Source organism: Erpetoichthys calabaricus, chromosome 5 (assembly GCF_900747795.2).
Source record: "Erpetoichthys calabaricus chromosome 5, fErpCal1.3, whole genome shotgun sequence".
Lineage (NCBI taxonomy): Eukaryota > Metazoa > Chordata > Cladistia > Polypteriformes > Polypteridae > Erpetoichthys > Erpetoichthys calabaricus.
The window spans coordinates 220,565,538-220,593,198 of NC_041398.2; the positions used below are offsets into that span (position 1 = coordinate 220,565,538).

General features: G+C 41.3%; 1 protein-coding gene across 1 annotated transcript in view; it reads right to left on the bottom strand.

The window, feature by feature from the left end:
* dcc (DCC netrin 1 receptor) overlaps positions 1 to 27,661 on the bottom strand; it is an 899,751-nt gene that overhangs the window by 32,262 nt on the left and 839,828 nt on the right. Inside the window, exon 27 of the mRNA XM_051928027.1 lies at positions 21,816 to 22,034. Coding sequence (XP_051783987.1) covers positions 21,816 to 22,034 — 219 coding nt within the window. The remainder of the gene's footprint in view (positions 1 to 21,815; positions 22,035 to 27,661) is intronic.

Genomic DNA, 27,661 nt, shown 5'->3' on the forward strand with positions numbered 1-27,661 from the left:
TGCACGCCCAAGCCATCACACTGCCTCCACCGTGTTTTACAGATGATGTGGTATGCTTTGGATAATGAGCTGTTCCACGCCTTCTCCAAACTTTTTTCTAGCCATCATTCTGGGAGAGGTTGATCTTGGTTTCATCTGTCCAAAGAATGTTTTTCCAGAACTGTGCTGGCTTTTTTAGATGTTCTTTAGCAAAGTCCAATGTAGCCTTTCTATTCTTGAGGCTTATGAGTGGCTTGCACCTAGCAGTGCACCCTCTGTATTTACTTTCATGCAGTCTTCTCTTTATGGTAGACTTGGATATCGATACGCCTACCCCCTGGAGAGTGTTGTTCACTTGGTTGGCTGTTGTGAAGGGGTTTCTCTTCACCATGGAAATGATTCTGCGATCATCCACCACTGTTGTCTTCCGTGGACGTCCAGGTCTTTTTGCGTTGCTGAGTTCACCAGTGCTTGCTTTCTTTCTGTACTTTCTGTACATTCTGTACATTTTGCCACTCGCAATATTGTAGCAATTTCTCGGATGGGTTTTTTCTGTTTTCGCAGCTTAAGGATGGCTTCTTTCACCTGCATGGAGAGCTCCTTTGACTGCATGTTGTCTGCTCAAAGCAAAATCTTCCACATGCAAGCACCACACCTCAAATCAACTCCAGGCCTTTTATCTGCTTAATTGATAATGACATAACGACAGACTTGCCCACACCTGCCCATGAAATAGCCTTTGAGTCAATTGTCCAATTACTTTTGAGCTCCTGAAATGAAGGGATTGTGTTAAAAAAATGCTTTAGTTGCCTCACATTTTTATGCAATTGTTTTGTTCACCCCACTGAATTAAAGCTGAAAGTCTGCACTTCAACTGCATCTGAGTTGTTTCATTTAAAATTCATTGTGGTAATGTACAGAACCAAAATTAGAAAAATGTTGCCTCTGTCCAAATATTTATGGACCTAACTGTATATGAAGATGATAAAAACTTCCAGAAGGACAATCATCACTGATATACTCTACCGATCTGGGCTTTAAGACAAAGTGGCCAAGACGTAAACTTCTCCTCAGTAAAATACATATGGATATCCTTTTGGAGTTCGCAAAAAGGCACATAAAGGACTCTGAGACTGTGAGAAACAAGACCAGGCACCACTCATCATGTGTGAAATACCATTCAAATGGTAAGGTTGGGGGTGGCAGCATCTTGCCATAGGGTTAATTTTAAGTGGCAGGGAAGAGTTGAGAGAGAGCTGAATATAGCAAAGTACTATACAGAGATATCCCTAATGAAAACTTGCTCCAGTGTGCTCTGGACCTCAGACTTGGCTGAAGATTCACCATCCAACAGGACAATGTTCCAAGCACAAAGCCGAGTTAAAACAGGAGGGGCTTAGGGAAATCTCTGGGAATGTCCTTGAGTGGCCCTGGTGGAGCTCAGACTTCAACCCAATTGAATATCTCTGGAGAGACCGGAAAACCGCTGTCTACTGATAGTCTCCATCTACCCTGAGAGAATCTATACAGAAGAACCACAGAAAATCCTCAGATACAAAGCATGTTGTGTCATACCCAAGTAGACTCCAGGCTGGGATTGCTGACAAAGGTGCTCCAACACAGTAAAGGGTCTGAATATTTGTGTCAATGTGATATTTCAGTTTTGTATTCCTAATAAATCTGCCTAAAGATTAATAAAGATTGAGTGTTGATTGATGAGGGAAAGACAAATTCAAATGATTTTAGCACAAGGTATGTGAAATGGGAAACAATGGGAGTGAGTCTGAATACTTTCTGAATCCACTGTAGATAACATACTGTCCATTCCTATCTTATTATTTTAATAATGTAGAAATACTTTTAAAATAAAAAAATACATCTAAGATGTTTAAAGCTGCTTCATTATTGTTATCACTGTATTTGTGGTAGTTATCAAAATGAGGTCTTGTGTAAACGTTTTATGAGTTAATGTCACTCCTTTCAGACCTAAGCAAGCTCAGACTTTTGGAGGAAAACAATGCCAACTCTGTGGCAGGGGAGAAATGCAGTTTACAAACCGGATACATGAAAGAAAGTGTAGTGCACAATGAAGAGGCGAGGAGACTGGACACATGAAGTTTAAAACAGTTTAGGTGCCCCTTCATTGAAACAGGTAACCAACCAAATGATTAGGTAGGTCCCTTTGGTGTTGGTTGGTGTTTGATTTGTGCCTGCTCAGTATCAATAATGTATGCCTCAAACTCAAGTATTTTGCCTTATTTTTTAATCCATCTGGGGTTCATTGGGTAATCCATGACAATATATTCACATAAGCAGTTTTATTTTAATAATATGTTTTAGATGAAAATGCAGGGTGGCGCAGTGGTAGCGCTGCTGCCTCGCAGTAAGGAGACCCAGGTTTGCTTCCCGGGTCCTCCCTGCGTGGAGTTTGCATGTTCTCCCCATGTCTACATGGGTTTCCTCCGGGTGCTCCGTTTCCTTCCACAGTGCAAAGACATGCAGGTTAGGTGCATTGGCGATCCTAAATGGTCCCTATTGTGTGCCTGGTGTGTGTGTGTGTGTGTGCCCTGCCCGGGGTCTGTTCCTGCGATGCGCCCTGTGTTGGCTGGGATTGGCTCCAGTGGACCCCCGTGACCCTGTGTTAGGATATAGCGGGTTGGAAAATGACTGACTGACTGACTGAAAATAGAGTCATTTCTGCTATTAATTGGAAGCTTTATAACCAGCATCAGGGGTGCGGAAATCCAACGCCTGACTCGTCAGACACGGGTAAATTGACCGTTGGACAAGCATGTTTTTCTGGTTTCAGTTGTCCGTGGACAAGTGCAATTTTCTGGTGAAAAAATATTATATGTGCTGTGCAGGGCACATTTTACCACTACTTACACATTTTAAACATTTGGGTACGTACTTTGTGCGGAAACAGTCTACTTAGGCATGTTCTCATGTCTCAAATTGGTCTTCAATATTGTTTACAAAATGACGGCTGATTTTTCAAAGGGGAAGCACTCTTACGGTCTTACGCAAGTATTTTACCCTAATACTTACACGCTTGGTCATTTTTTTTCATGCCGACATTACGATGTAATCTGATGAGTTTTCATTATAATCATCCATCCATCCATCCATTGTCTCCCGCTTATCCGAGGTCGGGTCGCGGGGGCAGCAGCTTGAGCAGAGATGCCCAGACTTCCCTCTCCCCGGCCACTTCTTCTAGCTCTTCCGGGAGAATCCCAAGGCGTTCCCAGGCCAGTCGAGAGACATAGTCCCTCCAGCGTGTCCTGGGTCTTCCCCGGGGCCTCCTCCCGGTTGGACGTGCCCGGAACACCTCACCAGGGAGGCGTCCAGGAGGCATCCTGATCAGATGCCCGAGCCACCTCATCTGACTCCTCTCGATGCGGAGGAGCAGCGGCTCTACTCTGAGCCCCTCCCGGATGACTGAGCTTCTCACCCTATCTTTAAGGGAAAGCCCAGACACCCTGCGGAGGAAACTCATTTCAGCCGCTTGTATTCGCGATCTCGTTCTTTCGGTCACTACCCATAGCTCATGACCATAGGTGAGGGTAGGAACATAGATCGACTGGTAAATTGAGAGCTTCGCCTTGCGGCTCAGCTCCTTTTTCACCACGACAGACCGATGCAATGCCCGCATTACTGCGGATGCCGCACCGATCCGCCTGTCGATCTCACGCTCCATTCTTCCCTCACTCGTGAACAAGACCCCGAGATACTTGAACTCCTCCACTTGGGGCAGGATCTCGCTACCAACCCTGAGAGGGCACTCCACCCTTTTCCGGCTGAGGACCATGGTCTCGGATTTGGAGGTGCTGATTCTCATCCCAGCCGCTTCACACTCGGCTGCGAACCGATCCAGAGAGAGCTGAGGATCACGGCCTGATGAAGCAAACAGGACAACATCATCTGCAAAAAGCAGTGACCCAATCCTGAGCCCACCAAACCGGACCCCCTCAACACCCTGGCTGCGCCTAGAAATTCTGTCCATAAAAGTTATGAACAGAATCGGTGACAAAGGGCAGCCCTGGCGGAGTCCAACTCTCACTGGAAACGGGTTCGACTTACTGCCGGCAATGCGGACCAAGCTCTGGCACCGATCGTACAGGGACTGAACAGCCCTTATCAGGGGGGCCGGTACCCCATGCTCTCGGAGTACCCCCCACAGGATTCCCCGAGGGACACGGTCGAATGCCTTTTCTAAGTCCACAAAACACATGTAGACTGGTTGGGCAAACTCCCATGCACCCTCCAGGACCCTGCTAAGGGTATAGAGCTGGTCCACTGTTCCGCGACCAGGACGAAAACCACACTGTTCCTCCTGAATCCGAGGCTCGACTATCCGACGGACCCTCCTCTCCAGGACCCCTGAATAGACTTTTCCAGGGAGGCTGAGGAGTGTGATCCCTCTGTTGGAACACACCCTCCGATCCCCCTTCTGAAAGAGGGGGACCACCACCCCGGTCTGCCAATCCAGAGGCACTGTCCCTGATGTCCATGCGATGTTGCAGAGGCGTGTCAGCCAAGACAGTCCTACAACATCCAGAGCCTTGAGGAACTCCGGGCGTATCTCATCCACCCCCGGGGCCCTGCCACCAAGGAGTTTTTTGACCACCTCGGTGACCTCAGTCCCAGAGATGGGGGAGCCCACCTCTGAGTCCCCAGGCTCTGCTTCCTCATTGGAAGGCATGTTAATGGGATTGAGGAGGTCTTCGAAGTATTCCCCCCACCGACCCACAACGTCCCGAGTCGAGGTCAGCAGCGCACCATCCCCACCATATACAGTGTTGACACTGCACTGCTTCCCCTTCCTGAGACGCCGGATGGTGGACCAGAATCTCCTCGAAGCCGTCCGAAAGTCATTCTCCATGGCCTCCCCAAACTCCTCCCACGCCCGAGTTTTTGCCTCAGCAACCACCAAAGCCGCATTCCGCTTGGCCTGCCGGTACCTATCAGCTGCCTCCGGGGTCCCACAGGACAAAAGGGTCCTGTAGGACTCCTTCTTCAGCTTGATGGCATCCTTCACCGCCGGTGTCCACCAGCGGGTTCGGGGATTGCCGCCACGACAGGCACCGACCACCTTACGGCCACAGCTCTGGTCAGCTGCCTCAACAATAGAGGCACGGAACATGGCCCATTCGGACTCAATGTCCCCCACCTCCCTCGGGATGTGGTCGAAGTTCTGCCGGAGGTGGGAGTTGAAGCTACTTCTGACAGGGGGCTCTGCCAGACGTTCCCAGCAGACCCTCACAACACGTTTGGGCCTACCACGCCTGACCGGCATCCTCCCCCACCATCGAAGCCAACTCACCACCAGGTGGTGATCAGTTGACAGCTCCGCCCCTCTCTTCACCCGAGTGTCCAAGACATGTGGCCGCAAGTCCGACGACACGACCACAAAGTCGATCATCGAACTGAGGCCTAGGGTGTCCTGGTGCCAAGTGCACATATGAACACCCCTATGCTTGAACATGGTGTTCGTTATGGACAATCCGTGACGAGCACAGAAGTCCAATAACAAAACACCGCTCGGGTTCAGATCAGGGGGGCCATTCCTCCCAATCACGCCCTTCCAGGTCTCACTGTCATTGCCCACGTGAGCATTGAAGTCTCCCAGCAGAACGAGGGAGTCCCCAGAAGGTATGCCCTCTAGCACCCCCTCCAGGGACTCCAAAAAGGGTGGGTACTCCGAACTGCTGTTTGGTGCATACGCACAAACAACAGTTAGGACCCGTCCCCCCACCCGAAGGCGAAGGGAGGCTACCCTCTCGTCCACCGGGGTAAACCCCAATGTACAGGCTCCAAGTTGGGGGGCAATAAGTATACCCACACCTGCTCGGTGCCTCTCACCGGGGGCAACTCCAGAGTGGTAGAGAGTCCAGCCCCTCTCAAGGAGATTGGTTCCAGAGTCCAAGCTGTGCGTCGAGGTGAGTCCGACTATATCTAGCCGGAAACCTCTCAACTTCGCGCACTAGCTCAGGCTCCTTCCCCTTCAGAGAGGTGACATTCCATGTCCCAAGAGCCAGTTTCTGTAGCCGAGGATCGGACCGCCAAGGTCCCCGCCTTCGGCCACCACCCAACTCACACTGCACCCGACCTCCTTGGCCCCTCCCATAGGTGGTGAGCCCATGGGAAGGGGGACCCACGTTGCCTCTTCGGGCTGTGCCCGGCCACCAGGCGCTCGCCATCGAGCCCCACCTCCAGGCCTGGCTCCAGAGTGGGGCCCCGGTGACCCGCGTCCGGGCAAGGGAAAACGCCGTCCAAAATTGTTTTTCTTCATAGGAGGTTTGTTTAACCGCTCTTTGTCTCATCCCTCACCTAGGACCAGTTTGCCTTGGGTGGCCCTACCAGGGGCATAAAGCACCGGACAACAGAGCTCCTAGGATCATTGGGACACGCAAACCCCTCCACCACGATAAGGTGACGGTTAAAGGAGGGGATAATCAATAACTTTTATACATTACCAGTAACAGCGTACTGCACGATAACATGCAGTGAATAAATACACTTGACTTAAGCATTCATAGTTTTCATCCTCTTTCTCTGTACGTTTACCATTCATTTGCTCAGAGGTTGATGCGCTTGCTGCTTCCTGAGCAGCTCTTCTTTTCTATACCCTAGCGGCCTGCTTCTTCTCTTCTTTTGTCGGCATCTATCTATCTTTTACGTGTTAAAACTGATTAAGTCAGTATTTGTGTTACAATTACTTAGTACGTTTTCTTTAATTTTTCACTTAAACTGGCACTTAAGTCTTCAATCTGCCTCAAGAATGATTATCGAAGGTGGTGGGGAATGAGAACGGCTCCCATACGCATGCGCCTCCCTGCTGCCCACTGCCGAGAGTTGATTCAACAATAAAATAAAATAAAAATAAAGAGTAATACAAATCATCACCACGAAAGCGGATAGTAGACGTCACATAGTATACTGTATGTGTACCAAATTTCAAGTCAAAAGGTGAAATGGTTTGCGAGCTACAGGTGATTTAAAATCCTGGACAGGCAAATGAACAGCCACGGTAGCATATTATAGAAGAAGATTGATAAAATTCATTGTTTCTACATAAAAATGCAGTCATTTTACTTACAATACAATTGTTTTCACCACATAACAAAGCTTGTTAGGCAGTTAATCTTTCCTGAAATTTGCGATTTCGTGTAGGTTGTGATATATTGAGGAGTTAAGAAATTTATTGCGTGACAACATCAATTTTGATGAGCTGTCAATAGATCGTTTTTGATTAGCGAATATTTCATATAAAACAAGTTGGTTTCGCGCTGTCAGTTTATTAAAAATAAAGAAGAAAACATTCTAACGGTTTCCAAAGGTTATGAAATATCTATAAAAATCTTCACTGTAACTGTAGTATGTGAAACAGAACTAGTGTAGCTATAATGAAGGCATTGTTTATTAGTGAGTTAAAATGATAAGGGAATCTTTTATAAAATGTTCTAGAGCAAGGTGGCAAAATACTACTCCCTGAAAGAACTTTTTTCAGTTTTAAAATGGAAGGCAGTTTTGGTATCAATAAAAGAGATCAGAAAAAATAAACTATTTTTCACTTTTGTCATTTGTTTATGGACAAGTGAATTTAACTGGCAGACAAGTGGATTTCCTAAGTTTACTTGTCCGTGGACAAGTAGAAAAAAAGTTGATTTCCACTCCCCTGAGCGTAATTTTCTTTATTCTTTCCAAAACAATTTTTAATGCTGTCTGAATATAATTGTTTAATTTTAATTGAGATAAAATGATTTAAGCATATATTAGATTTCATTCTGTATATCATATGACAAAAATAAGTGCCTTATTTTTATCTTTTGACATTTCATGCTAATTCAAAATGGGGAGTCACCTATAGCAGAACCAGAACACCATTACAGATTGCCTGCTCTGCTAATTAAAATTATATTTGTAATATGCACAATTTCTTTGGTTTTGCTTGGTTGTGACTATGACCTGCTAATGATAAAAAGAGGGTCATTGTTCAACACTAACAAAAGAAACCAATTCTTACTATTAAAACAGAGTAATGTCCATAACAACCCTGGGGCAGAATGCTTGGCAAAACCTAAGAATAGAGACAACATACATATAGTACAGTGTATCTTTCAGACACTAATACATAACAAGAATACTAAGGGCTTTACTTGGTGTTAAGAAGACTTATGACGCACCAAGAAATTGGTTATTCACTAATGTGGCTTAGTAAGACACAGTTATATCGTAGTAAAATAATTTGTTAATCCAACAGCTTTCTCTGGTCTTACTATGCATTAGCAAAGGTGACAGGATTTATACTGAAGTATGGCCTGATGAGAGACGCATTATTACCCACTTAGGCATCTCTGTCCATTTCAAAGGGGTTTGAGAGAATGGTGTTTTAGGTGTTTGTTGGTTACTTGAGTCTCATCCTGCATTCCCTTTTCTGAATTGCACATTCATTTACATTCATTGAAAAATATTCTAGTTAAAAGCAATGGCATGGTATTTGTAAGAACAACTGAGATTTTTTCCATAAAGGTTCTGGCAGACACTTTAATTTAATCGAGTGCCAGAGATTTTTACACTTATTAAAAAAGGGTTATCAAACTTAGCCAAAGTGAAAATACTGAAAGAGAAGGAACCATTTATCAGCTTTGCGGGGATGTGATAAATTCAAAGTCGAAAACAAAACTAGAGCGAAACTACAATTTTTCTAAATTGAAGATTGCTCATACCTAACATTTTTCATTAAAGCCGTTCCTTTGTATTGCTAACCAAATTTGGGCTCTGATTAATTTCCATGACAATCTTTTATAACACAGCCACCATAACAGTTACAAATAAAAAATCACATACTGTATATCATGTACCAGGAAACTAAAATATCTAAAATAGCAGAGTCTATTAACTCAGATACACAAAATAGCACTGCCCATGAAGTAATAAATGCATGAAAATTTGAAAATATGACGACACCAACGTAAAGGCAATAATAATAAAGAAAAAGAGAATTATTATTGTTAATCCTGAGAATATTCTTATTGTTGAGCTGCTAAAGGGAATACATAAGGAGGATAGACAACAAGAATACCAGAGATATACCCTTAGCAATTTAAATGGCAGATGTACAGAGTAATTTTATAAGTGACTTTCCATTTTAATGGAATAAACTGTTCTAAGTACTAGTGGTATCAAACCACATAGACTGAACCCTGGCTTATGTTCTGTTGGACACTTAAATGTACAATACTTCAAGGACTCCACTCTGGCACACATTCTATCCAAATTGTTATATGGCATCTTTCAGGTATGTTAAATTAAAAAAAAAAGCCTTTTGTAAAAAATTAATAAAATGTCACGTGAATGTAGCTAAACAAAAAAGAAAACAAAGAAATTTTACTAAAAGAAAGGTGACAAGCACTACCCATTTTGTGGCTGTCAGGCTCTTCTGTGAAATGTACTTGATATGTGACAGCTGATTAAGAGGTGTAAAAAGTTCTGAAATTGAACTACCAAGTTGTTATAAAATTAGCAATTGCCAAGTAAAACTCCGAGGGGGGAGATCCAGGGGTGACTTCACTGCATCCTTCCTATTTCATGTCAGTCTCTAATGCAGTATCCCTATAGTGGTAATTTGAAGCAAGTTTGCCTTCTAATGGAACATTGGATTCCTGGATGAACTCGGCTATTTGTTCTTAATAGAAAAAAGAAGGGACTTTAAATTTGGGATATAAGCTCTGATGGGTATAATGCTTGAATTTGTAAAGAACTTGCAACAATATAAAGTGCTTCTGTGTTCAGTGACTTCTTTATGAAAGTGTTTCTTCAAAGCCATTTGTAATGGCTGTCCTTTGATCCATGTTAATATCTGTTACTGCTTTTCATCTAAATATGAACACAACAATCTATCTATCATGTAGTTTCCTTTCAAACTATGCACCATTTATGATAATCTGACCGTCTACCACATAGTTTCTTTTTAATCTATCTATAATGTAGTACCTTTTTTCATTCCAATCTATGGCACAGTAAGAATAAGAGCAGCTCAATTTTCAAAACAGAGATGTCCGGGGTTGAACCGGCAACCTTTTCATTACCAGTCAGCAGTTTGTACTGCTGTACCACCAAAGCAGTTGTGTTAAAGACGTGTCAATGTCGCACCCTAATGCGGGTTCATTTTCTGCAGTTATATTCTTGAATAAAAGCTACTTGTTTTGTTTTACTTGTTCCTTTTGTGAAAGTATGATATGTGGACTTCAGGCTTCACACATTATATGCTTCATGTCTACATTTTGTCAATTATTACTAAAACATGAAAAACGTTTCTGTTTTAATAATGTGTTTACATAGGTTGTTGTAGAAATGAAACACACATGAAATGCATGTATTCCAAATAACAATATATTATTTACCCTCTACAACTCCGGGAAACTCACACGCAGGTAAACAGACTTGAGCTGGGAGAGATTTCTGCCCTTTCTGTGGCCTGGGGGGTATTGGGATAGCAGGTTGCTTGCTGCTTTTACTGATCAGCACATTTACAACACAAAAGACGCTGACAGAGAGGTGCGCATGGATTTAATGTGGGCCATGATTATGAGTTTTTTTGTAGGCTTTGGTAATTCTAGTGTTAAAGCCTGTGCTATCCAAATCAATATCACAGAACAGCAGAGCCAATAGTTAAGAATGAACCCCTCTTCCCACTTGGATTCTAGAGCAATGTGACACACACATTTGATAGCATAATAGAGGCAAAGACAAAGTGTGTACAAAACCTTCAATCAAAATCATCTTCTCAGATGACTGATTTATAGTGTTTAATTTTCTGTAACAAATCACTTTCAAACCCCTTTCTTAATGTTGAGTGGTTCCAACTACCAAAATGAAAAAAAACAAACAAAACTTAAACAGAAGAAATAAGCTGTAGTTGCACTGAATAATTCAAAATTAGGAACTGTCTAATTTGTGGAATTAATGGGGAAGTCAGATCTCGCCTCCATCCTGCCATAGTGTCTGTTTCCATGCCAGAGACAGAGATAAATGAGCAAGCCTCCGTTCATTAAAGTGACACCTTTCAGTCGTTCCCATTTAACTCAAACAGCCGGTACTCTGTGATGACACAGCCTACTTGCTAATCGGAAGACTTATTGCATCAGAACATCTCAAATATTGTGAGCGAGGCCATTTTACTCAGAAAAAAGCCTTTAGCCTACTCATTAGATTTGCTTCTCCAGATCCATGACCTCTGGGGCTATGGGGTTAACAGCCTATTTTGACAACAAAGTGAGTGACAGGTACTGTTTATCTGTGTCATGGCTAGAATACGCACAAATTCTGTTTTAAAGTCACCCTAAATGCTTGTTAATTTCTACTCAGGAGAATAACTTCCTTGAAAATAGTTTTTGTTTTATAAAGTCACCAAATTAGACAAAACAATTTTATCATTCTTTTCTATGTGTATTTTTGGAAAAAGAATTCAGATTCAAGACCATTACCTAAACATGAAATGTTGGGCACTTCCATCCATCTTAAGTTTGAACATATGAACATAAATATCCTCACACCTGCCCCCCAGTCCCATCCATTTAATATACTCTTACCCTGCTTATACAATGTGACCATCCCATAATTTGTAGGGCGGAAGAAAAATCAAACTCAATTCCGCAGCACAATATAATGCTTTTTAGCCTTGTCATTCTCTCTGACCTATTGATCCATGGGAGATGCCAGAGTTAGCAACATATAAAGGGGATTGCTCAAAAATGCGTAGGGATAATAGGGAGATAAAAATGAAAATAAACATACAATAGCAAAAAAAAAAAAAATCTTGTGGAAAGCAAAATCTGCTCCTAATACCTCACCTACTCCTCTTTTTATTTTTAATCCCGGTCCACTTAGAGAGCAGTCAGTCATTACCCATCCCTACTGAAGGACCTTTGTTCAGAAAAGGAGAATTCCCCTGCACTGGCCTTGTATAGACTTTATGTCACGGGTTTGAAGAACACTGTTCAATATTTCATCATACATTTTTAGCCCTCGCTTAAATGGATTTAACCCGTTATCTTTGTGACAAAGTAGGCCTGGTTCATCTGAGGATTTTCCTCTTTTTTCTGATAACTACAATATAGCTGCACCATTTGAAGCAGCAGAAATAGAAATGAAATAAAAATGACTTGTTTTCTTCATACTGTAAATTCATAATGGAATTAAATTTATAGATTTTAGGATGACACACTGGTTGGTGCTGATGCCACTGCTCCTGTGTAATTTACAAGTTCATATCGAGTCCATAAAGGCTTTTCTGTGAATGCTCATATTATCCTCTAACATCAACAAAAACATGCAGGTCAGAGATGTAAAAACGGCTTGCCATAAGTAACTGTGGGTTTAGATAGTGTGGTGGGTGGCTGGAATTCTTACCCGGCCAGGACATCCAGAATGTAGAGAGTATGTATGGGCCAGTTTCTCCCTCGGGCCAATAGAGGGCAGCCCCCTTGGTTTCCAGTGGGGCCACAGGTTATGAGCATGGATAGCTTGTTAGGCACCTGGAGTCCTTCCAGGTGCCCTATAAAAAGGGGCCAGTCCCACCATTCAGGGGCCAGAGTCAGGAGGAAGGAGTGGACAAAGACTGAGGAAGAGTGGAGGTGGAAGGACTGGCAGCAAGGAAGGGAATGGACTGCATATTGCGTTGTTGGTGATTGTTGCACAAACTGCAAATAAACACGGTGTTGAGTTGAACCTGTGTCCTGCCTGTCTGTGTCAGGGGCTAGGGTGGCAGTACTCCCCCTAGTGGCTTACAATAGGTATTAAAGTATTAAAGTGCTTTAATAGACGCTCAAAGTGCTTTACATACGCAATAGCAGAGTCACTTCAACCACTACAAATGTGCAGCATCCACCTGGATGATGTGACAGCAGACAGTTTTGTGCCAATATGCACGCCACACACCAGCTATTAGATTGTGAAGGAGTGAGAAAGATAGTTAGCTAGTTATGGACAGAAGGTGATTAGGGGGCCAGTGTTGGACATTTTAGCCTGGACAGCAAGAAATACTTTTCTTTATAACCTCAGAGAGACAGGACCCTGGTTTTACATCTCATCAGAAAGATGGCACTATTTGTACAGCATAGTCTCCCAGCACAGTATCCTGATTGTACTGGGGCATAGGGATCCATGCACAGACCACAGAGTAAGCACTCCCTTCTTGGCCTCACCACCACCACCCGATCAAAGCACCGTGCTGTTCCTATATTGATGGATTGAAGGCCAGAGGTCCACATGACCAACTTCATCAAATTCTTCCATGTGAAGCCTGAATACAATGAGGACTGATTGAGGTCAATTATGTTAAGTAGAATGCCTAGAGGGGGCTGGGAGGTCTCATGGCCTTGGAACCCCTGCAGATTTTATTTTTTTCACCAGTCGTCTGGAGTTTTTTTTTTTCTGTCCTCCCTGGCCATTGGACCTTACTTTTATTCTTTGTTAATTAATATTGTCTAATTTCATTTTATATTTTGATTTTATGTCTTTTTTTCTCTTCCTTCATCCTGTAAATCACTTTTGTATGAAAATGTGCTATATAAATAAATGTTGTTGTTGTTGTTATCTCTTTGAGCAACAATCCATGCTTTCCTGGGTGGTCTTTTTATACTGGCCAGGCCTAATCATTCTTAGTTTCAAGAGGATTACCTGTTCTGAAATGCAGGTAGTATGGCTGCTGGTGTGCAGGTGAACATGGTGGTGGACTGCAGCCAGGGCATTAAAATTTAATTATGTGAATTCAGACAATGGATGAATGGATGTATGAATTGATGGCAGGGAAGTGCCATCACTGGCAATCCTGCTTCAAAGCTCCAGAGTACCATCATGGCATAACATCCCGTTTATATGTGCAACTTGAAAGTTCCTCCCAAATCCTCACAGGTTTTTTTCCATGCCATTCCTCCACCCTGTAGCTGTTTATGCCCTACTTTGGATTGACTATCCTGTCCAGGGTTAATGCCAAACAGTTATCTGGTTCTATACAACAGGACACCATTTAGTACTTAATATATCTGTTTCAAAAGGAAAAACACTAATCCAATTCATTTTAAATTTGCATTCAGTTTCTCAACAGCTCAGTGATATAATGTTATATTAAATATGATATAATTCATCTTAACTAATATATTAAATATATAATATGTAAATAGTATCTATTAAGATTTGTTGGTAAAAGTATGTTTTTTATATAATCTTAGAAACTGTATTATACATTGGCAACACCTGAGGTTGAGCACTGTTGTCTCATAGCCACAAGGACATGGGTGCTGTCTTTACTGGTGTGGAATTTCCAGGTTGTCAATGTGAATTTTCTGCAAATACTGGATATTTCTTCCCTGTCCCAAACATACAAATGCCTGATGACTGTAAAGTGGCCAAGTGTGGCTGACTGAGTCTGTCTTAAGTGACATACTGGTATCGTATCCATTTGATTTGTTTTAGTTACTTTTTGTATAGCAGTCTTACTGCCTTATGCCCACTTCTACTCAGGTAACCACTGGTGTCCAACAAGCCTGTAATTGATGGACAGTTATTTTACCCTGCCAAGACTATTTATTTGCATGTAAGAGGAGAAGGCCACACATATAGTCTAGCACAGGGGTGGGCAATTTCGGTCCTGGAGAGCCGCAGTGGCTGCAGGTTTTTGTTCCAACCCAGTTTCTTCATGAGAAGTCAATTATTGCTATTGCTCAAGTGAAATTTTGATACTTCATTGTAGTGGTCTCGCTTATTAAGGTTACCCATCCTTAATTGCTTATTTCAGTCTTAAAGAGCTGCATTCACTGTTTAATGGCTCCTTATTAGCAATAAGATGAAAATGACAAAGCAGCCAGCAGCTCTCCATCTAACTGGTTTCCATTAACATCTCTGTGTGTTCATCATGCACTGTTTGATTTAATAAAACACTCAATAGAAAAATATAACAGGCTGAAAATCAAACATTTAGGCTTCAAATCATTTGGATGACATCCTTGCAAAGGAAAAAATCTATGATATAAGAACTTTACATTGTGCAGACTAACAACCCATAAAATTAAATAAGGTCTGAGACTAGAAAGTATTGGTTTCTAATTAAGCAATTGGGTTGAAATAAAAACCTGCAGCCACTGTGGCTCTCCAGGACCGACATTGCCCATCCCTGGTCTAGCAGGTAGAATTTCAGTTTTTCACTTGGTGTGCACAGTGGATGCAATTCATGACCTGTAAACAGTTGTAACATATCCTGATGTACACTACTACGTCACCCTGGATAAAGAAGTGAGCCAAATTTACAATAATAATAATCATCTAATGTGTCCAAAGTAATGCTGGCTTGAGATCCAAAGGCTCCAAGGCTCTACTTTCAGCTAAACTGCTAAGGTAATGTCAGACACATGGGCATCAGGAGCGTTTTACATTTGCTCCATGTGTTTCCTTAGAATGGAGAGGAGAAAAGGACCACTGAGGTCATGTCCGATACCTGCGATGTTTAAACCAAATGACAACCGGAAGTCAGAGTTCAGACTGGGACTGTCTTCAGAGGCAATCAGAGCTCTACCACTCCGTGGAAATTTAGTTTTGAAATGGTAACTGCTGAGTGTTTTCTTCTGGCACAATTGTGCCTCACCTTCATCCTTCATTCATTACAATTTAAAAAGGCATTGTACTGGATCCCAACCCTCATTTCGTTTAGGTTCTATTTTTATTTACGTAGGTAACTTTGTTTATATATCTACAAATGTTTAAAGGAAGAAATGTATTCATGTTGCTATTGTGGATGACAGCTTGTTCCCTGAGATCAATTAATATTTTAAGCAATGGCTAAATGATTTTTGTCAATTGATGTTCTAAACTACTATGTCATCATATCAGTCAATCGTAATATACAACAAAGAAGTCGGGTAAACTGCATTGAGAGGAATATTTAAACATGACACGGTGGTGAAATTGATAGGCTTTTTGTCCACAACTCTTGGAACCAGCTTCAATTCAGTGAAGATTTCCCCTGTGTTCTCTTGTTTTTCCCCTGAAAACTATATTTTCTATATTAAGGTTGAGTGATGCTTTTAAATGATACTTTTGTATGTATCTAAGAGACCCCATGGGTCTAGGTTTTCACAGTGCTAACAGGGTGATTTCACAGCCCCTCTCACTACAGCTAAATTAAAATGGGTATATGAGTATTCATGGAAGATGTTAAGTTTTGTTGGGACAGTGCTCAGTGTTTAATATGCTGAATATGATAAGCAGTGCTTAATTACCCAATGTGAGTAGTGAGAATTATAACAAAATGACACCTTTTATCTTGCCTGAAGAAGGGGCCTGAGTTTCCTTGAAAGCTTGCATATTGTAATCTTTTTAGTTAGCCAATAAAAGGTGTCATTTTGCTATAATGCTCACTACATTCATAATGGCTAACATGGTACAAAACCCTAGTACTACAGATGTACAAGACACCAATGTGAGTAGAAAGACTGAGGAGGAGCTGTTAATGTTTGTTGAATTTGTCCTATAGTACAATATGCCTCATATACTGTAAGCCTTCATCTGTATTATGTTTAATGACTGATCACGCCGATGTCTGTTCAAAATGAATGAAAAATTAATCAAGCAGTCTTCTTCAAGGATGATGTTAAGTCTGATTTTCCGTGTCAGCTTCATGGACTGTCTGCCATCACATTTCATGCAAATGTGATTGACGAAGAAACAGAACATGCCATCATTTTAACTCTTGAATTTTAGGGAAAAACATTTAGGAGGAACAGCTGATAAATTTGTTCTCAAGCCATAGCATACATGCAAAACACAAAAGCAATAAATAACAACTTAATAAAATTCATGAAATAAAGTAAACAAATCTGAAAAAAGTAATAAAAAGTATTAAAACAATAATAATGAAAAATCTGAAAAAGAGAGCACTCTGTTGTATAATTTTACAGTGTAACACATTTAGACATGACTTGACCTTCACCTGTCTTAGACCTGATAAATGCAACTTCATTTGACAAATAACGCAAACACATTTGCTTTTTAACCTGTCCATTCAATCCTTATCAAACCAGCTTAATCCAGTTCAGGGTCACAAGGGCAAAAGGAAAAACAGCACCTGTCAATCACAGGGCACACTCACTCATACTGGGCTAATTCAGACTCATTTGTGGTTTTTATTTATTCATTAAAAAATGGATATGTTTGAAAATAGGAAGCGTACCTATTGTTTTAGCAATTTGTAACTGTTGTGCCCATTTGATTCAGTTCCAATGAAAAGAAAAGTACTGATCAAAACAATGTATATTTTTCTTTTGTAGCAGGTGACAGAAATTCTTCTTAAAGGTGTTATTTTGCTTTAATGGAAAATGCAGTAGTTATTTCTAGTAAAAAGAGATTAGGAGATTAAACGTAAGTCAGAAAAGAAGTGAAAGGTTTGTAGCCAAGAAATCAGTCCTATCTATTACCAAAGCCTAATCAGAGAACAAGGTTTGCAGTGAGAAAACAAAGCAAGAGTCTTAAAAGAACACTCCACCCAAAAATGATTCAAAAGCACTGAGCGTACATAGGGAGCAGCTGACATAAAGATTATGTGATACAAGTAATGTGCGATTTCTTTTTCTTTATCCACGGAAATTTTCACATCATTTGTTATTACACAGTATTGGTCACCATTGGGTTTAATTAAAGCATAAACTTTTTTCTCTACATTCTGCTGAAACATTTTCTCGGTCACCGTTACATACTATAAGGGGTAAGTAACATTTAGAAAAAATAAAATTTTTCGATGGAGTATTCCTTTAATACTGAACATTAAAACAGGAATAAGGCAAAGCATAAACCACAAGCACTACATATATATCCAATGCTCAGGTTACCCAAAAGTGTGTAGTGGTAACCATCATATTGATGACAACAAAATGTGTTATCCTGGTTGGCAACCATGTCAACTGAACCATAATGATGTTCTACAAAAACATGATGATGTCAGAAAAGGCTAAAATATATCTTTCAAACAGTATTTTAAATACAATTTAGATCCAGCAGGCTTCATCACTTGGAACAAAAAAGAATATTCAAAAAGAGATGCATGATAATAGAGACAGAGAGAGGTTAGGAGCATGCACTGAATACAGTGCTGAGGCTAAGGCCGGAGTTATACTTCACACGACGCGACGCATGCTGCAGCGGACGCTCCTGCTATGCAAGCGTTGAAGTGTTTATACTTGCGCGCGTACTTTACGTAAATCTGGAGGAATCTACCAGGAGGCAGTGCGAGATATTATCACGGTAAGAACAGGTTCAGCTTCTCTGTGTTGTGAATTGCCTAGAACACCCATTAAATTCCAATGACACCTTACCGCAATATCTCTGAAAAGGATGTTTATTGATTAAATCCAGGGATGTGTCCATTCCAGCAAGCATTGGGCACGAGTGAGAAACAATCCCTGGACAATGCCTCGGCTCATCGCAAGGTGAATACAAGCACACACATACACTAGCGTCATTTTAGCGGCACCAAATCCCCAAATCTGCATATCTTTGGAAGGAAACTGGAGCACACTGAGGAAACCCAGCAGGAAAAAGTGTAAACTCCAGGCAGGGAATATCAGTGACGTGACTCCCTGCAAGACAGCAGCGCTAACGCTCCGCCACTGTGTCACTCCATGTGTGTAATTATTAACAGTATTCATTATTTAAACGGAATTACCGATTTATCTGTAAAATGTAATATACATACTTTTTAATGCTTTTCATCATGAAAGTGATATCAAGTATAAATCTAAGGATTCTAAATGTGCAGAGAGTTGGAATATCATACATTTAATGTGCTCGGTGTGGCGATCTATTGCTGGCGATTCGCTGCTGTCAGGAGCAGAGGAAGCCCTAGAAAAAAAAAGGGCACAGAAAACGGTATGTGAGAATTTTAAAACGTATCGTGTCATTACGATCGGGAATATGCAACGCTTAAATATAAAAGCACCATGAATACATCTGTATGTCGGTATTTTGCTTCACCACATTGAACCATTTATCAAATATCGAAGCGCGCACACCGATCTCGTAGGATCCGCAAAGCGGATTTCTGTCACATGTAGATAGTAAACAGAGACTCTGACGTCACATTCCAACTTTTAGCACACTGCGCCCCCCGACTTTTTGCTGGTACTGCAACTCGCGCACAGAGGACACATCAAATGGCGGCCATGATGCGGGCACGTACGCATTCTGAGCGTGAAGTATAAATGAGACCTAAGGGTTTGCTCTGGCAATCGGAAGGTTGCTGGTTTAAATCCAGTAAACACCAGAAGTGATTCCACTCTGTTGGACCCTTGAGCGAGGCCCTTAGCCTGCAATTGCTCCATCCTGGGTATGACGTTAATCTGCATCCAGCCCTGCAAGCAGGTCCTCCAACCTGCAGGGAAAACTAGGGGGTTGGTGGCAGGATTGACATTCCAGCCACCATAAAAAAAAGTCACACTGTTCAATGTGGTGCTGAGGTGTCACCCGTTGCATGGCTGCACCCTTATACCTTATCTGGGATCCTGAGGTGCTTTGTCATGTGGTGGGTGCGGCATAATAAGATCAGAAAAAATTTATGAGGAAGCCAAATCATCACAGGTGTACGGCTTAAGCACCTCTAAACGGAGCAGATATTACACAGCAAAGAACTGAAGATCGGAAACTGAACAAAAGGCAAAGAGAAATTAAAGTCATTAGCTGAATAATTAATCATTTTCTTAAGACCTGGGGACCTGGGTTCGATTCCCGGGTCCTCTCTGCGTGGAGTTTGCATGTTCTCCCCGTGTCTGCGTGGGTTTCCTCCGGGGGCTCCGGTTTCCTCCCACAGTCCAAAGACATGCAGGTTAGGTGGATTGGCGATTCTAAATTGGCCCTAGTGTGTGCTTGGTGTGTTTGTGTGTGTCCTGCGGTGGGTTGGCACCCTGCCCGGGATTGTTTCCTGCCTTGTGCCCTGTGTTGGCTGGGATTGGCTCCAGCAGACCCCCGTGACCCTGTTCGGATTCAGCGGGTTGGAAAATGGATGGATGGATGGACAATTAAATTTAATATGAATCATGGGCTATTGCTCTTTCCAGAGCTGGGTCTTGTAGCGTGCCTGAGTTTGTTGCGTTAGGCTCTTGGATGATTTCTCTCGGCAGCAAAACTTTCCTTTATTTTGACAAAGTGTACACAATTACTGAGCATGTGACTTGTTCTTATATAAAATGGACTCCAGCACCACATGATCATGATATCACATGTACACAGGGATAGTGATGTGTAGTGTCATAGCAAGCAAGTTTCCTAAAGGCAACACTTGGTGACATCATAATTGTGTGACGCCACAGAAAGGAAAACAAAAGTAATAAAATGAAAAATGTTCAGCTGATTATTTAAAGAGCTACTGTAGTGATCCACTCACTCGATATGGCCAAAGTAGTGTAAGGCCTCCAAAATGACCAAAAAAGCAGGCCAGAATCTCCAGTGGTCTACCGAGAGGGGGTGTACAGCCAGAGATCCATCAAGATTGGAGGGGCTCTGGCTTATACCAGGGCCAAATTTCAGTTCAAAAATATATTCATAAAAGTCCCAATTATATCAAAAATTCCCAACTAAAGAAGGGCTGACCAAAAACCCTTGGGAGGGAGACAAAAAGGGTATATGAAGAATTTTTATATACTGTATAAAATAGACGGTGGTGCAGTGGGTAGTGCTGCTGCTGCCTTGCAGTTAGGAGACCCGGGTTCACTTCCTGGGTCCTCCCTGCGTGAAGTTTGCATGTTCTCCCTGTGTCTGCGTGGGTTTCCTCTGGGTGCTCCAGTTTCCTCCCACAGCCCAAAGACGTGCAGGTTAGGTACATTGGTGATTCTATATTGGCCCTAGTGTGTGCTTGGTGTGTGTGTGTGTGTGCCCTGCGGTGGGCAGGTTTGTTTCCTGCCTTGCGCCCTGTATTGGCTGAGATTGACTCCAGCAGACCCCCCGTGACCCTGTAGTTAGGATATAGCGGGTTGGATAATGGATGGATGTATAAAATGATTTATTTAAAAAATATTCTACATAACAAAGAAAGCTCAGAGTGCAGAAAGGTAAAAAGGAGCTGTCTAAAAAAGACAATTCAGTAACAAACCAAGCCCCAAAGCACAATCTGAATAGAGTGGTCAAAAAGTAGAACTACAGGGCTGAAAATCCAGTAATTCAATAATAACAATAAGCAAAACACAAGAGAACTCACCAACAGCAGGCACATACAATGTACCACACAGGGACTGCAATTCCCATGAGCCTTTATAAGGCTGGGGGCAGTCCCTAGAGTGAGATGGACAGGTGGCTCCACCTCCTGGGGTAACATGGTAAAAGAAATTCTCACACAGTGAAGCTAAGCAATAAACACAACAGACAAAAAAACATTATTATATAAAGAATAAACCTAAATATCAATGTTAACATACACAATAATAATTAAAGAATTATGAAAAACACATAAAAAAAATAAAAAAGACTTGTTGGCTGTTGGCTTAAGCATCACAGTGAAAGGGCGCCACAGACCAGTTCATTAACGGACCTGCACATGCACATACTCACTCGAAGTAAGCCAGAAACATCCACATAAACACAGGGAAAACATTCAAACTTCACCATCTCAAGGGCCCCAAATGTACAAAAGCAGCAAGGTTCATGTCTCTCCCAACGTGAAGGTCAAATATGTTTAAACATGTTAGACTAGTAGGGAGTGCACTTTTTTTCACTGTACTAATGATGTGCTCAACCCTAGTAGCTACCCAATTACTGAGAAAGGTATTTTTACTAAATGCAAGTATGCTGTTTCCTACCTGTCTGAGACAGAAGAGGTGTGTAGGGTACTTTGGGCTCTATGGCACTCATTGGGGGAGGTAGCAAGGGGTTGGCAAAGCTTCGGAGTGGGTGGGTGGGCCGGACACAGGCTGTGGGGATGGTCCTGCTGGGTACCTCCTCTGGTACTGAATGCTCAGCTTGCGTTTGAGCAAGCAGGGATGGTTGCTGGGAATGTACTGCCGCGCCCTCAGTCATTGCTGTGAAGGAAAAAAACATGGCTATTACTTGAAGGTTTGCCTGTATATGAAGAGAGGTTCTGCCAGTTTTACAGAAGAGTGAAAAAAAGAATACAGCAGTGAATAAACGTAAAGAAGTTCATTCTCTTGGCCATCTGTGGTCAACACCACAGTAAAGCAGCACACTGCAATCATTTCTTTGGGTTCCCAAATTGGCAATGAATCTTAGACAGATGTCACTGAATGGACAGTAATAAATAAAACATTAAGATCTTCTAGTCCCTGCGTTCATCTGACCTTTGCATTTCCAGATCACTGCACTGTTAGCTTTTTTCTCAATGATGATCAACACTCTGCTTTTTTAAAACACATTCTAAATATTCATTGCATTCTGGGTTTTACATAAAGAGCTTTTCAATCTTTTAGGGGACTTTATATATAGTGTTTAACATATCCTGTATTAATTAGACCATAATGAATACCCCCTCAAAAAAAATTGGAATTTGTTTAACACCTGAACTTTACCATAATAGTACATCTTTTCTAAACAGAGTAGTAGTTCCTCTTTAAGGCAACAAAATTAAAATAGAGATAACAGTAGACAGAAAAATATAACAAATGTGAGCATTTACAATTATAATTAGCTTCATCAGAAAATGTTCTTAACATTTACGCTATTCCTGCTTGAGAATTAGAGATGTGAGTTTAACTATCTAAAAACGAAGTCCTAAGCAGTCTAAAGTAGAGATTCCTTAGCTCAACTGGATAAGCTACTTGTATCAAAATACAAGGAAAGTAAAAGAAATATAAAGAAAGACATAAACCTGAATACAGAAATTAATGACAAAATTAAGGAAAAGAGCAACTGCCAAAACCAACATTGAGAATCCTATTGACAGGAAAAAAAGTCAAAACTGACACTCAAAACCAAGACATTTTTGAATTAAAAAATGTTTCAATTAAGTTAAAAGTACAAAAAAGGACCGAATAACACAGCAGCTTTTGTTAGCTAATGCCAGAGTGAATTGCTGGTAATGGTAGAGGCACACATGTGTCTTATTTAGGACTCTCAGGAAGACACAGCACCTGACGACCCTAACTGTGAATACCTCCATGCTCTCTCAGACAAGAGACACAATTGAGGGCAAGGCAACTACAAACTACAAACACAAAACTACAAAGACAAGGTAAAACGAAAACAGTGCAACAGCAAGGGAGTAAGGGAACATGACAAACAAAGGAATATGAAAAGAGCTACTGCAGTCATCTTAACAATGTGTAGAGATGGCTGCATCAGAGACAGCATCAAGTTAGGATTTGCTCTTTATTTTGAATGGTAATTTTAAAAACAGGACACCTGTAAGTCTCTATGGTGCCTCTGAAATAAATCTTAAGCAGCCCCTTCTGCCACTTAGTAGATTTATTTAGCCTAAAAGTATAACCAGCTTGATTTTCAAATGGGCAGAGCTGAAACAGAAGGCTGTGTTCTAAAATCAGCAGAAGTATACAATAGACTGTGAATTTAAATGGGGGATACATATAGTGCTTATACTTTCATCATCATCATCATCATCATCTTCATCTTCACTGGATGTATTTTCTATTCCCTTTAACACAAGTCATATGCATTAGGGTGCACTATGACTGGAGGAATATTCCTTTAGCTGAGCTGGATAAGCTACTTGCTTTGCATCACAAGAAGGAAAAAGTTATAAGAACTGATAACTTAAATAAAGTTTAGTACAATATAAAAGGAAAATAACATGCAGTCAATCCCAACTCAGATATGGTCTTTACAGATGGGTAACACTCCAATTCTGTTATTCAAGAAGATAACGATACCAACCATATCAATCTCTCAAACACACAACACCTAAACACTGATAGTAATAAAATCAATCAATAGGCTTTTGTGATGCTTGTTGCTTCATCATTCCAATAAATTTAAACATTAAAAAGTACATTGGCTAACCTAGGGGGTAGATGAGAGTGTGGTGTAGTATCTAATGAACTGGACCTTAATTTCTGGACCATGAAATTCCTGATTCACTCCATCTTGGCATGTCAGCCCAAGCAATTTACCTAACCTGCCTGCTCTCCAGTTGTAAAATATTTACTGTATAGCAAATAACTGTAATGTTCCCTAATCTTGTAAGTCACTTTGGAAAAATGCATAAGACAAATGCATGCCAAAGATTGAAATATATCAACCACATTAAAGTCTCATCTTAATTTAAACAACACTACACTGAACAGAATGCACAATTCAAGTTCTCAGTTTGTAAGTCTTGGAATAAAAACTGCCTAATAAGAATTAAATGCTCTTTTATGGTTGAGGAGTGAAAGCTCTGCCCTAAAACCAGACAGATTTTAGTACAGCAGGAACACGATACCCACTTATAAAAAAAAAAAAGTCAATTTTTTTTATTAAAAATGTAATAACAAACAACATAAGGGTATTTGTATTATTGTGACAATAGGACAGTACTGTGTTGTCTTCGCCGTTCTTAAGAAGGGGTCACCTAAATCAGGACCTTGTAGCATTTTCAGATTATAAAAAGGGCATAAGCCTGCACTTTTGCTAATGGGTTGACTTGCCTTTTGTTGCCTTGCCAAACGAGTGCCTTGTTGGGCGTAATGACTACTTATGTTTTGTTCCTGAGGGGCACCACAGTGGACACGCCTGACTACTTTGGTAAGGAGAAAAGAAAGATGTGCACATTTATCAAATGTGTCTTCAACTCTGCTGTCATGAGAAACCATATTCTTTCCTGGACTGCAGCAGAAATCCTTACAGAGGTCAGCAGTGAATTCTAAGTGCTAATATGCTGAAATTAATATTGACCACAACTTGACTCATATGTGATGAAATGGTAAAAGCATATCGTATCTATTAATGTAAAATAAGTGATAGATAATAATAAAACTGCTACTGCTACACTAATAACAACAACATACTGTAACATTCTCATGCCTTCTTAATCCAATTCAGGGTCAAGGGGGACTGGAGTCTACCTGCTGGAAGAAGTGAGCACAAGGTAGAGAATAATGCAGGGTAGGGAGCCAGTGCAGTGCAGGGCTCACACACACACACACGCGCACACACACACACACACACACACACACACACACACACACACACACACACACACAGGGAAAACACTGGAATCATCATTCAATCAAGGAGGCACATTTTAGAAATGTGAGAGGAAGACTTGAGTCATTTGTGGAAAAATGATGTAGACACAAGGAGACCATGCAACACCCACATGGACAACTTAACAAAATGTCATGAGAAGCAATTTAAAATTTAAGAAAATACCATAACAGGTTTATCTCACATTCTCCATAAACTGCTGTAAATTACATAGTGAAACTTTTTAAATTGTAAAAATGATACAGTATTTGTGTTAGGATATAGCGGGTTGGATAATGAGTGACTGACTAACTGATATTTTATATTGGCAAACACCTGTGATGACTCCAATCAATGTTTATGTGGCGTCTGGCATTCTTGTATTTGCATCTGTACTCTGGTTTGTTGAGTCATAAATATGCATGTTGGGTTGACTTCAGGTTCTAAGCTGGAATGCTGTTAGAACATCAGAACACTCTAGACAAGAACAGGCCATTCAGCCCAACAAAGCTCGCCAGTCCTATCCACTTATTTCCTCCAAAAAAAACATCAAGTCGAGCTTTGAAAGTCCCTAAAGTTTTACTGTCTACCATACTACTTGGTAGCTTATTCCAAGTGTCTATCGTTCTTCGTGTAAAGAAAAACTTCCTAATGTTTGAACGAAATTTACCCTTAACAAGTTTCCAACTGTGTCCCTGTGTTCTTGATGAACTCATTTTAAAATAACAGTCTCAATCCACTGGACTAAATTCCTTCATAATTTTAAACACTTCAATCATGTCACCTCTTAATCTTCTTTAGCTTAAACTGTAAAGGCTCAGCTCTTTTAATCTTTCCTCATAATTCAACCCCTGTAGCCCTGGACTCAGCCTAGTCACTCTTCTCTGGACCTTTTCTAGTGCTGCTATGTCCTTTTTGTAGCCTGGAGACCAAAACTGCACACAGTACTCCAGATGAAGCCTCACCAGCGCTGTTGTCCCCTTGAAGCCTCAGACAATGCATCAGACACCAGATAAAAAGTCTAATAATGTTATTTATTGTAATAATAATGTGCACCAAGCACCTCCACTCCACAATACTCCAATAATAATCAATAATACACAATCACAGTAACCAATCTTCCACTCCCAGCAGCTCAGTCACCCTTCCTACCATAGTCCTTTTATATCTCTTGACCCGGAAGTGCTTCTTTCCCTCAGTCCGTGTGATTTCCCAGCACTTCCGGGTCAGACGCAAACTCCTTCTTTTCTTCAACCCGGAAGTATGTCATTTCTTCTGTCTCCGTGACTGGGAAGTACTTCCAGGTTATATGGAAAATATAAGTCCCTGAGCCTCACTTCAGCGTCCCCTGGTGGCCCCCACGGTATCCAGCAGGGCTGTGAATTAAAACTTCAAGGTCCATGATACCCTGACGGAATTCGGGGCACCTCCATGTTGTAGGGTGGGCTCCATCTGGCGGCCTGGGGGTATTGGCTGGGATAAACTGTCGGCCATCCCTCACAAAAGGTTGAGCATAACCTCCCTGGACTGTTAGTGAGTGTGCCCAGTCAAAAACTGGTGACATCCTCAGAGCCCTGTGTCTGGAGCTCATTGTAATCTTGCAAAGAATAGCAGTCTCAGATACTAAAGGGATAAAGTTTCAAGTTTGATTTTAATTGATCTTTAATAAGCCATGCAATATGAAAGAGAATTTGGCCTTTCTTGAATTTCCTAAATTATGGAAATCCAGTGATGTCTGACCATCTCAGCAAAGTGTTACCATAAATTAACCTTTGTTTCTTTCTGCACTTAACTATGGCCGTGACTAAATGAAATCTCGAGCCCACTTCAAAGCTTCTCCGCTTCTCCCTGACACCACTAAAAGGCCCTTTCCCCCACTGTACCTATGATTCTATCACCCTTGATTGATAAAGCAGCAGAGTTTACATTCACCACTGGCTCAAAAGAGATGTCTGCACCGCAACAGGGGTAAGGACAGAGGTGCTTGCAACAAAATGATATAGATTATAGTGATGCAAGATTTCTTTAAAGCACTTTTTGCAAGTGAACATACACACAAAAACACACACACACAAAACAAAACCTGTCATTGATTTTTTTAGTAGAAAGATGAATATGAAAATAATAAACTGAGTCTTTGTCAACAGTGGGCCATTAGGTAAATTTTCTTGATGGAGCAAAATACGAACAGAAATCAAGACAGTGCTTTACTTGGGTGTCTAAAATTATTAAACAAACAAAACTTTTAATAGATCTGCACGTTCCTTCTGAAATTATTTCCCAAACAAAACTTTTAATTCAAGTGCGAGTCCTTCCCATTTTATGTAACCTTTAGACAACAAATGATCATCAACCCCTTACATTTTAAGTAAAATGGCTTTTAGTATCTTAATCTGATCTGGTCCATCAGCTTTACCCTAGAGAGGTATAACTAGTGCAATGTTCACAACAGATGATATAATGAAAAAGGCGAGAAAAAGATGGTGAAAAATGCATACAATTGACATTAAAA